Genomic DNA, 12,773 nt, shown 5'->3' on the forward strand with positions numbered 1-12,773 from the left:
TAACAGAACCAGGACCACCAGCCCAGGGAGAGCATCACCAACAAAGGGCTGGGCCCTCTGCCACCAATCACCAATGCCCATAGTTAAATCTTAATGGAGGCATTTTTTTTCAACTGAGATTCCCTCTTTTCTAGCTTGTGTCAAGTTGGCACAAATCTAGTCAGAACAATGACTAATCCTTATAAAAGGAAAATAAATCACTAATAATACAGGCATATGAAGGCACAGGAAATATGACAAAGATTGTTAAAACACAACATTGAAATTTTGAAAGTTTTTTGTAAGTTGATTTGCAGTCAATTTCTGTTGAATGGAAGTGTGAATTCTAGGGGAAATGACAGGTGAATTGCAACAGCTAGACTTAGGCAAGAATCTTAATTTCTAGGAAGAAGAATTTCCCTAAGATATGTGTATTTCTGAACACACCTGGTAAGGGCAAAAAGAGAATGAATCATAGAATATTCACATGGCAAACAACTGAATGAACTTAAAGGATAGGAATCACTAGAGTGATGTCCAAGCCCACACAAAGACACAGTTGAATGAGAGGGGACAGACACAATTCAGGTTTGGAAAACTGACTTCAGTGAAGAGAGAACTATGGAAGAGCAGTGAAGCTGAAATGAAGACAGGCTTGAAAAACTCAACAACACAGTTGGAAAACTCAGTGGAAAGCCTTACAACAAGTCCAGAAGAAACTGGAGTATCAGAAGACAATTAATAAAGCAGAGGAATTGGGCACACAAGTACAGGAAACTTCATACGACTTCATACACACACACACACACACACACACACACACACACACATGAGAGAGAGAGGGGGGGGAGGGAGGAGGGGGAGAGGGAGAAGAGAGATATGAAGGAACTTTGGGGTACTATGAAAAGACAACATTGTAAGTATGCAAAGAGAGAAAGAAGCAGGTCAATGGAATGGATTACAGACACAGTCTCCTAAGAAATAATACCCAGTAGTAAAGTGAGGAGAAACTTGCTCCACAAAGTTGCCTAAGGCAGTCTTCCCGGACAATTCTGAGATTATTACCACATTTACCTCTCTGCTAGAATTTCTTTTAGGGCCTACTGTGAAGTTTTAGCATTTGGCTTACAGTCAAATGCCTATATAAATATTTTGTCTTTAGTTTACAATGAAATGGACAATTTTGAATACTTGCATCTTGAGGCAAGAGAAGCTACAACGTCAAGCACACAGAAATCACTGTAAGAATAGTTGTTTTCCCTGGGTTTCGTACTCTGTTATAATAGACATTTTCTTGGCACCAGCAGCTTTGGTTTTTATCTCTTGAAGTAAAGAAGGCCAATCTAGCCTTAAAAACAGCTCCCTTGCAAAGGGCAACGTTTAACATTAATTCCTAGTAGACAAGTCCAGGAACATCTCTGCACAAATCAAATGCATTCCAGATCTGTCATGAACTGGAAAGGACACAGCAGGGCTGCAGAAAGCATGTGATAAGAGTTCTGATGTTCCCACACCAAGAGCACAAAGCCCGCTCCTCCCGTCTCTCTGCAGGTAACCTTTCAACTCTCAGCTTCACTCTGAGAGCTGAAGAGGGGCGTTGGAATCCCGACAACACCCTACCTAAGCAAATCCAACCAGGCTTAATGCCATCTACCTCAGACAGGCAAAGAGTTCCCTTCCTCGCTTCACGTCTGTCAACATCTGCTTTCTCAGGATCCTTAAGGTGAAAATAAAAAAGACCTCCTCTGTGTCTTCTCCTTCATGACTAAGTCTTCTGATACAGGAATTCCACAGCACAGTTATATACTGCTTACTACTCCTGATGCTACAAACAGGTAGCTGTGAAGTTAACACATCGTTACTGCTCTAATTACTCCTTGGCAGTGAGGAACAGCACCAGAAATCCATGGTGGTCTCCAGTTTAAGTTGAACAATAACACCAAATTCATAGGCGATCCATTGTCTTGTATCATACACAACACTAATGCTGTAAGATTAATTTTAAACTCTCTGCCTAAGCAAATCATGTTCTTCTTTCAGCACAAAAAGTGCCATCTCTATAAATGTGGTGGAATCTACATTCCTTTTTTTTCCAAACTTTATTACCTGTCCCTCTTCCTCATGTTTCTTAATAGCACTATCACCGAAGTTCATGACATAAAGATATTTTATTAATTACCTAGGGATTGCTTTATAAAGTACTGCAAGTGGTGGCTTAAGACAGTAAGTTTATTTTCTCTCAGTTCTGGAGGTCAGGAACTTGAAATCCAGGTGTCCCCATAAAAGGCTTCATGGGCGTGATCCTTCCTCTACAGGTTCCTTGGCTGATGCCTTTGCCTCCATCTCTACAGGGCCACCATCTCCCATGTAGCTGTCACAGTCACAGGGCAGGACCTATCCTAATACCAGGCCTTAATCACACGGGTAAAGACTCTATTTCTAAATAGTACATTCTGAGATTCAGGTGGATCTGGACGCGTAGGAGAGCACTATTTAAGTGAAGATTTGTGTGTGTGTAGGAATGTTACTCTGATATACTGTCTCAAACATCAGCTTGATTGCTTGGCTTTTCCCCAGTACTCATAGTAGTATTCCCTGTTAAAGTCTTTTTAACTTCTAACATGCAGAAGCAGATAAGTTCAGGATCCATAGAATACTATGGAAGGATTGGGGCATACCTTCATACGAGAGGGACACTAAAAGATGTCCAAAAGCCAATAGAGGAGCAGCACACTGAGATGGATTTCGTTAACCAACTACTTCAAGTGACAAGGACTGGAGGAAGACTTGTTGCAACCCGCATGTTGGTTAATTTGTTTTGAATTTTGCATGGACAACTAAACGCACAGGATGGTTATATAAAAATATTCTCCTATATTTTAAAAATGAACTCAAGGTTTTTCAATAAAATGAGCTATCATCTTACAGAAAAGAAGAAGAAAAAAAAAGAAACCAGCGAGAGACAATACACTCTCACTAGCTAATTTAAGACAGAATCTGCAGACAAAGCTTTCTTGTTCAGCTCTCCATTCAGACGAGCCTTATTCAGGAAGATAATTTCCATCTGATGCATGTTAGCTCTTTAGAGACCTGACGACAAGATCACTGCATGGGTAGCATCCCTGAAAACCCAGTTTGGAAGCAGAACACTTCTTTCCCTATGCCATCATCCTCAGCTCACAAGGAGCCTAGGAATCTCTCGGATACTGTGGGGGAAAGAGACCGAGGTTTCCACAAGGATTTGTCCAAGGCTCTAATTGCATCTATGATGAGACTCACTAATTTAAAACAGTGAGTCTCAAATTATAACACTTTTCCCCAATATAACAAACAAAGAGAGCATCTGCTTGTTTGCTGTACACCACAAAAAACTTATTTATTCACTTTAATTCTGCATTTACACAAGAATGCTATAATAAAATATATGTATACGACTTCTGTTACAAATATAGATAATATTTAAAGTGACTTTATCTATTCTAATGTAGGAGTTTCACGCTCTAAAATGGGATTGAACACATAATTCCTCACCAGTTGCTCGGTAAACAGCTCCATCTGTTTCCCTTAGACTTAAACTATTGTATTGTAAGATGTTAATATACAGCAGTGAAATGAAGTCACATTAACCCCCTTAATTTTTCTGTCAATTTACTAATGGCATACAACCAAAATAATTACTAACACATTGTCTTTTTCTATGTCATTAAGATTAATACTAATGTAAAAACAATAGCATGGTACTGAACGTGTTTTCAACGTTGTATCAGTCCGTTAAATCAGCATTAGAAGGTTCTGGGCTTCTTCTCTGTCTTCCATGACTACGTGGAGTGGATGTTTCTTAGAAGAACTGCGGCCAACACAGGGTAGCAACATTATTTTACATACAACAACATGAAAATATAGCAGGTCAAAACTAAAAAAGAACACTGAGATATGCATTAAACACAATTTCTTTTTAAAGCTTATGAAGACTGCTGAACAATTTTAGCAGAAAAAATACGCATAAGAGGTAAGGAGAACCAGTACATCACAATGTTCACAATTTTAAAACAGTGGACTATTCAAGAGTACTGCGGGCACTTTATTTTCTTTTTGTTGACTTCTAGATTGGGGAAGTTCTATAAGACTCAAGACTGCCTTCTTTTTTCTAAATTTCCACCTTTTATCTTAATTTTTCTGAAGCCATCTCCCTTGGCTAACTTTGCATTATTTTGTTTCCATACTAACAAAATGAGCATACAATAATTCTGTCCACATGACTATAAATTGTTAGATATCTTCAAGATAAAACTGAGGTTTACCTCTGCAAACCTCCCTTCTGTTTGAGCATAAGACTATGAAATGCCACGGTAAAGGAAAAATGCTGTTTGGTTGTTAGGAACAAATCAGTGTGTTTCTCGGCCCCGCGTAGTCTTCCCCAATCAACAGGTCATGTGAACAGTTCCACTCCGTTACAGTAGGAGGTGGGCACGTAGCTGGCTGCTTCGGCTCTGACAGCCAATTCAAGAGAGAACCATGAGGGTGACAGTGCCCTTTGTCCGCTTAAGGATGGCAACAGCTTCTTCATGGGTCACGCCTTCTAGACTTTGCCCGTTGACAGCAATGATCTGATCACCCCTCTTTAGACGCCCATCTTCTGCCGCTGCTCCCTGCAATTATGAAGTAGGCTTCTTTACTTGTGAAAGAACTCAGCCTCACACAAAGAAAAGGAGCTGCACAAGAATGCAGATTGCTCTGCGTGTGTACACACATTGCTCCCGGCACCCCATACCATTACACATGATGAACATACACAAAAGAGGCCCTTCTTCCAAAACTGTTTTAACACTGAGATGCCAATCTGGTGTAGAGTAAGCAGCCACAGAGCAGCTGGATTTTTTTGCGCGGGGGGGGGGGGGGGGGTTGGCTGGATTTTGTTGTTGTTGTTTTTTTCCTCCTTGACCAGAGTAGTTGGTAGCAACTAAAATTAATAAGGAATATTTGGTCATCTGACTAGAAGGAATGCTTTTTATAGAGACTTAGGCTCTTCTAGGCTTTTCTAGACTGTAAAGAGGGCCTCCAGAAATACAAAGGAGCGGGGAGGAACAAAAGCAGCCTTAGCAAACCAAGCTACAGACACTTCAGAGTCCACAGGTTTCCTGAGAGAGAAAGCCCACATAGAGGCTGATCAGGGTAAGGCAAAGTGAGGACTTAAGCCACTGCTGGTCCAGGGAGACACCCCTCATGTAGTGCTTGTCCAGCAGCCATGAGGCTCACACTTCAGACACAAGCCCCCAACCACCGCTAAGTGTAATCCTTTCTACGCTTTGCAAGGAAAGCCTGCTCAAGCCGTCTTGGTTTTTACTACAAGGGAAAAGAGATTCTTCTTATTCCTATAGGCCCTAAATAATTATGATTAAACACAGACATCACTATTTAAAAAAGAACTCCATCTAAGGCACGCACATAGACGATAATTATGCAATTAAATATAAGATTAAAAATATGGAAAAGTTAATGAGGAGAGTATAATGATGAAATTCTTAAAATATGTTCTAACTAGCAAGCCTGAAATAAATTGTTCCTAGGCCGAGGGAAAGGATTGCATGGTGCTTCTATTCATTGGCAAATGCTGTCTGTATTTTTGGATATACCAATAACTTTAAAAAAAAATCTCACAAATTAAGCCTACAGCTAGTTTGCCACGGAACAGCACTTTAAATTGGTTGAAAATAGTAGTATTTTTCTAAAATAATAGGAACTTCCATAAAATCAAGGGCCATAGAATTTAAAGAGACCGAACGAAGTCTCTGTAGGCCTGATGTTCACTCCACTATTTTGTGCTGTAAAATGTTAGATTCTTAGTTTTCTTCTGCAGGAAACATTATTCAATTTTGTAGTCTTCGAAAATAGGTCTTAATAACACATTATCAACCATTATATGCATTTCTATTATTTTAATGACTTCATCAAAACTACGGTCTCTTTATTCTTATTCTAAACATTCCCAAGATAGTTTAGTAGATGACTACAACTATATACAGAGCTTTCTTTTCCAAAGTAATTGAATTCCTTGATTGCAAATAATGCTTTATTGTAGACAGCAGGTCTGCTCACCACTCTTCAAATGTATAAACACCCTAGTCATGATGTGAGATTAATTCTGTGTATTTTTCAGTACCTACTTTAGGTTTCACAACTATAAAGGAACACAGGGGAAAGCGTGCCAGTCCTCGACAGTAGACATTTTATGCAAGTCCATTTTCCAAAGATAATCGTATGTGACTTGCTATTAAATGGAAAGGACAGGCTTCATTGATTATGTCATGTATATTGCTGAGAGTTTCCATGGAGTTACAATTTGAACTAGTTTTCTCTAAACATAATGAAACCTCAAACAGGACAAAAATATTTAATGACCTGTTCCTGCAGGGATTTCAAAAGAAAATATCAGTGTTAACCATTTGGCATCACCTCAGGCCATAAACTAATAAGCCAGCTGCTGACCAGTGTTAATTAATGTTTAGTAAGGAACAGAGTGGTTAACAACTGCAAGCTTACCTTTGCGAACACTGTTTTAACATAAATTGGTAAGTCTCCATGAGGGCTGCCATAGCCACCTACAATGCTGAAGCCTAAGCCATCTGGTCCTCGGTCTAGTGTTATGGTCTTAGACTGTGGAGGGCTACAGAAAAGGAAAGGAGAAAAAAGGTTTCCCAACTGAATGTGCACACGCATATGTATGCATGTGCGCACAAACACCCCCACCCCAACCCTTGGCTCTGTGCTTTACCTGACTCAGACTATAGCTAGCATATTCTGCATTTACAGATAAGGAAGATGCTATTTATTACATGTTCTCATGGCACAGAAACTCTCATTCTCATTTTTTCCAGCTTATTGTGAGGGGATGAAAGTTCAAAGGGCCATAATGCAAGGTCATAAACAATAGTTTCAACTTCAGACAGGAAAGTCAATTGTGAACAAAATGAGGGCAGCATCAAATAACTTGAAAATTTAAATGTCTCTCTTTACTTTTCATCTTTCCCAATGCTTTTATATTTAGTGTTATTTTCTAATATATTCAGTATTTTCAATCAAAGTTCAATGAACAAGAGCAAGAAAATATCCTCTCAAAAATATCAAAACTGAAAATTCAGGAAGTGTGGTAGGGTGAATAGCTGTCTGTAGTCTATTCATCTCTTACTAGGTAACTGTTTATACTCGAGGCAGTTCTGACCAGGCAGTGGTCTGTAACCCACCCATCTGACTAGCTGACTAGAAGCATTGACACTCTCTACTTTATATGCCCTCTCCATTTATTTTACCTCAGTGTGAGTGCCCGGAACATGGGACAGAGACTGCAACTGTCTCAAGGAATAAATGACACACCCGATAATGTATTGCTCACCCTAAGTCATCCGGAAATATAGTGCTGGAAGTCAGCCCAGTGAAAGCAAGGCAAGGATTGGCAAGCTCTTGCTGATGACCCGTGACCACACTCACATCTCCTCCAGCAACCACCTGTGTGTGGGCACAGTGAGAGGAGGAAACGCATGTTCACCTAACCCAAGAGATCCCAAAAGACCACTCCAAAGAAAAACTTAGATTAAAATGAGAGTTTTTACTGACTGACTACTTAAACACAGAAATGATTAAAACATTATTGAAAAGAAAGAAACTTCACAATGCCCAGGAACCTCAGATATCCAAAATTAAGTTCTATAATTTTCTTTGTTTTCTAATCATGGCTTCATTTGCAACTGTTTTTCAGAGACTTTAGAAGACATGCTACTCACAGAGCACATAGGATTCTCTCATTGGCTGCTGAGGTGCTATATTTTTCCCTTTAGATATAAAATATGAAATAATGAAGGCACCAGGATGAAATTTACAGCGTGTGCTTCATAATGCTTTCTTGGAGCCCTCAATCTAAGCACGGTCATTCAAGGAATATATTAAGTAAAACAGTAGTGGGGTGAATCAATTTTATCTAGCGTCAGAGCTCCCATGTCCTTAGGCTACCTACATTGTGAACAGAGCTTGGAATAAAGCCTTACCTGCACTTCAATGGAGCCTGAGGCATTTTTCATCAAGTTAACCGCCTGTGTGTGAGTCATCCCATCAGTGGATGTGCCACAGATGGTGACAATCCTATCCCCAACCTGCAAGACAAGTAGCCAGCATGCAGAGAAGGGCTGACAGGGCCTTTCTTCTCGACCACTTACAGCACACCTAAGCTGCCACAAGCTTCTGAAATATGGCAGGAGGCCACTAACTCAAATCTAAGAAGCAACACAAAAGAGAGGGGTGAGATGGAGCTGATAGTCCTGGGGGAGGGAGAACAATGAGAACAAAGCCCCTCCCTCATCCCTGGTCCTTCTTTCTCCTGGGAAAGATATTACTTATTAAAACCATAAAGTATCAGTGTCATCTGGAAGCCAGATTTTCTCTGGACACTATTACCAAGTTAGATGAGACCGTAAGTCAGAGGTTGGCAAACCAAGAGCAGCGGAGCCAAGCTGGCTCGGTGTCCACTTCAGTTAATCAACTTTGGTTGGAAGGCAGCAGCTTACTTGGCTCTTCACAGGACAGAGCTGGGTCGTTGCGAGAGTCCTGTGCCCAGTTTAGAGTGTCCGCCGCTGCCTCCTAGGACGTTAACTGAACCTATGGCACTCCGGTATAATCAGTTTCTCAGTGCCCACCATAAATTTATAGGTGCTGGATCATTCCTGAACTTGAAGTTATTTATCTAATACATGGTTCTTTTGGAGACCTTGTTTGCAGCTTGGGCATAAAAGGTTTCCTTCAGAGAGACCAAGCTGCTGCAGTAGAGGGTGCTTAGTTGACAGTGTTGTTCAGCATTGGGCTACCCCCAGCCTTGAAGCAAATGTGTATGCTTTACACCATTTGAAATTATATTTACAGTAAACTTTGGTAAAATTTATAATAAAGTAAGTAAACAACATTTTCCAATTTGGTACGATCAAGTCAGCATTTAAATCAATAATACATATGAAAGAAGTTTCCTTCTGTACTGTGTTCTGAACATACTTTGTTTTCTTTTTAATGTGTTCCAAAGTTGTAATTTCCTTACAATCTTCATCTGGCCACATCATGCTCCCTTTTGCTATTCTTGACCTTTCACTTATATAAGCTCATCTATAACTTCATTGTTATTTAAAGGCAGATTTAAACTCTGAGAACTTCCTTGCTGTAAGTGGTTAGACTGAGAGGTGGAAAAGCCTGCAAGATTTGCTAGGAGCACTATGGTTAGTAGAAAAACTTACTCTGAGTTTTTGGGTTTGAGCTGCAACACCATTTGGGTGCATCATGGCAATAAATATCGGGACGTCACCGAGCGGGCTGCCCACTCCTCCGGCAATGCTGAGTCCCAGCGCGTCAGCAGGCCCCTGCCATCAGACAGATGCATTTTGGTCAAAGTAGTGTTCTAAACTGACCTTTTGACTGTTCTTCAGTATACAATATTCTATTGTTAGGATCTTCTAGGTATGAGGGTGCAAAATACTTCATTTGGTGCAAGGAGTTGAGGGGGAAAAAGCATCTGTTTGAAAAGTAAAAGCAATTGAAACACATTAAATAATGTTGAGATTGATCAAAGGCAGGCAATCTCAGAGAAGGGAGAGGACCACAGTGTGCAAAACCAAGTAGGACCATGTTCACAAGGAGGATCTTGTCTAGTGAGAGGCACATGCACTGACCCCAGCAAAGCTCTGGCTGGGTCTCAGAGAGGCCTGCAGTGTGCACGAGGCACACAATGATGGCATCCAGTGTGGAGGAGCCTATATAATAGGTCTCAGCAAACGGTGCCTGTGTAGTCTGTCAGGCCGCATGTCCTAAAAAAAGCTTACTCATCAGTACAAGAAGTGAGAGGCAGAGAATCATTCTGTGTAGGGCCAGAATAATACTATGTTTGACAGTATAAAATATAATGAATAAATTACTTATAATTTACTCAGTAAAATATGTTAAAATATAAGTAACTTTATTCCGGCTAAGAAATTTGGCATAGATTGAATTGCATTATTTCCATTGCTTACAATGTAACTATATATTTCTCAGATGGGCACTATAAAATATTCAACAAAAAACAATCAAAAAAATGCCTTGCAAGAGAGCAAATTACCTTTTTTATTTCGACTGTCCTTAATCCCTGAATTTCAGATGCTACTGTAAAGGCAAAAACAGATAAAATTTGGTTGCTAAAACATTTATGTTTATTCCCATTGTAGCCAACGCATGAAGCTGGACGGCACCGCATGGCTGTCTTTTTTCAGAAGGGTACACTTGGTTATCAGTAGTACTTATAATTAAATCGAGCTCACACAGAACTCTGTCCTCAAGCAGAAAAACATGCATGCCAAGCCATTCTTCCCTCTGGGTTCAGCTCTGATTATACAACTCTACAATCCACTCGGACTGAATTAAGAACAGAATATGCTTTGGATAGAGAGCTGCTCACACAGCTCAGAGGAATAGTTAGGGATGAGTTAAAAAAATCCATGCACTAAGTGTCTAAATTTCTAGAATATTAGTCACATTGCAAATAGAGACTGCCATATGGCGAGGTTCTTCAATCTGAAAATCTCTCAACCAATGCACAAAGCCAAAAATCCTCCATGCCGTGATTGCATGTAATTAAAACACAGGAGGATTGTGTTGATTTCCTCAAACTTTTTGTAATCTTCATGGAAAAAAGAAGGCTTTGCTTAGCGGTATTTTCTGATTTACTGGAGTTACATTCAACAGAGAAAAGGAACAAAGTCAAATAGCTGATCTGCTCGGTAAGAAAAAACTACAGATGCATCTACAGCTTGTAAGGCAAACTCGAGTGGGGAGTGCTGCCCCAGGGCGCGCCTCCCCTTGGTCTGGACTTTGGCCAGTGCGTGTTTTCTATCTACACTAGGAGACAGGATGGTCTGGGGGAGGAAAGTGGCTCCATGGTAAAAACATAAATAAAGTAAAGCCAGTCTTACACGCATTCTTCTTGGCACTACTTTCTGACGATTCTGATGTATGTATTCCAGAACGTGGGAGACTGAAGGATGACAGGCTGCTCTCACTCACCTAAAATATATGGCAATTATCACACAGGCAGAATGGGGATTTATAACTCCCCTACGTAAAAGGATTCCATAATTCCATGTGTTTAATCTCATCTAAAGTGAAACGCGGTTAAACAACAGTGGCGTCTCGTAATTTTAAAGGTAACTTAAGCATACTTACTGGTTTCTTTTTCTTTGTTTTAAGGAGTAATGACATAAATAATTGAAAATAATCTGACTGAAGGATAGTTGATGTTGATTTCAACCTATGTAAAATTTTAGTAGTTTTCCATAATCTCTTTCAAGATTTAATTCTCTTTGAATTTAACCTACTACACAACACCTAGGGCTTAAAACTATTTAAGGGGGGCCAGTGAGCTAGAACCCAATGCCAGTCCATAAATGGTCTTTATGAACAGACTCATGAAAATAGGTTTCTGTCATCAGATGATAATGCTGAGAAGAAAGGCTTGCCACAAATCATGCACTTGGTGTGTGTGTGTGTGTGTGTGTGTGTGTGTGTTTGTATGTATGTGTAGGAGGTCTACATCTGCATATAATCATGCATGAATTTGGAGGCCACAGTGTACCTTAGATACCTTCCTCAGGAGGCACCCACCTTGGTTTCTGAGCCAGGGTTTCTCACTGGGACCTGGGACTTGCCCATGTGGTTAAGCTGGTAGGTCAGCAATCACCAAGCTGCTTTACCAACTCAGAACTGGGATTGAAAGCACCAAAAAATTTGTTTTTTTCATTTGTTCTGGGAATTAACTTAAGCACTCATGCCAACTTTGTATGCACTATCTCCTTAGCCCATTCATATTTCTGTATAGAGATGGTTTGCAGTCATCTACCTGGAATTTTCTAGTTGGGTACTGACTGATGTGTCCTTGACAGTATCTTAGAGTATGTCACCTTGACTGGATTAGCCTATTTTGATTAGGTGGCTAACTCTGAGATTGTGGAAGAAGAATGCTGGAAACCAAGCACCTTTAAACTGTGAAGAGCCCTCAGGGTACAGTGGGCCTACCTGCCATGTTTCTGTGACCCTAGGCAGTCTCTCAGGGAACAGCTCTACGCTCCCTCTCGAACATGGACTGGTGTTCATCTTAACCTCCACAGCTACTCACCTGACTGCTTTGAGAAGGCCTCCTCTCTGAGTGGAATGGAGCGGCTTTGATTCTTCCAACCTCGAGGGTTACTGTGCCTAGGGAACACTGATGGAGATGGTTTATGAAAATATTAAAATGAAATTCTACAACCAACTTTAGGAAAGCACGGCCTCGAACTAAACGCATATCCCTTTCATGATTTCCATAGACAGGGCGATCCCAATCCTTTGTGAACAATGGATTTTTAAACATTTATACTATAAGAATAATAGCAACATAGCAGTCGTAAGTGCTCATTTCAGAGTCCCACAATCTACATGGAGATCATTCCTATCAACACAAACAGAAATTGAGAATTAAGTAATTTCTCAAAAGCCAGCATAATGTAAGAAGGGCAAATGAGTCAGGCATACTCAGGGTTTAAAATGCAGACGAAAGCTCTAAAAGCTACTACCCACACAACTTACATTTCCTTAATAAAAATGCATTCGAGTAATTTAGTCACATTTCCTTGATGCACGGACACTGAGCAGACCCACTACATAAAACTTACACAAAGGCTTCTACAGTTGTAATGTTATGATTGCAATTTGCTTGCCATCCTTTAAGAGCTGATTCTAGGTAGGAAATGCAGTGT

At 40.2% G+C, this 12,773-nt stretch overlaps 1 protein-coding gene across 12 annotated transcripts in view; it reads right to left on the minus strand.

Annotated features, from left to right (window-relative positions):
* Positions 1-3,329: 3,329 nt before the first annotated feature.
* Positions 3,330-12,773, minus strand: part of Mpdz (multiple PDZ domain crumbs cell polarity complex component) — a 154,446-nt gene continuing 145,002 nt past the window's right edge. For 11 of the 12 annotated variants that reach the window (XM_063287256.1, XM_063287255.1, XM_006238342.5 and 8 more), the window contains 8 exon segments: positions 12,155-12,241; positions 10,956-11,046; positions 10,106-10,149; positions 9,249-9,371; positions 8,019-8,123; positions 7,370-7,482; positions 6,520-6,643; positions 3,330-4,628 (listed from right to left, as the gene is read on the minus strand). In XM_063287256.1, coding sequence (XP_063143326.1) covers positions 4,482-4,628; positions 6,520-6,643; positions 7,370-7,482; positions 8,019-8,123; positions 9,249-9,371; positions 10,106-10,149; positions 10,956-11,046; positions 12,155-12,241 — 834 coding nt within the window. In that variant the 3' untranslated portion in view covers positions 3,330-4,481. 12 annotated transcript variants of the gene reach the window in all.

This window comes from Rattus norvegicus, chromosome 5 (genome assembly GCF_036323735.1).
Source record: "Rattus norvegicus strain BN/NHsdMcwi chromosome 5, GRCr8, whole genome shotgun sequence".
Classification (NCBI taxonomy): domain Eukaryota; kingdom Metazoa; phylum Chordata; class Mammalia; order Rodentia; family Muridae; genus Rattus; species Rattus norvegicus.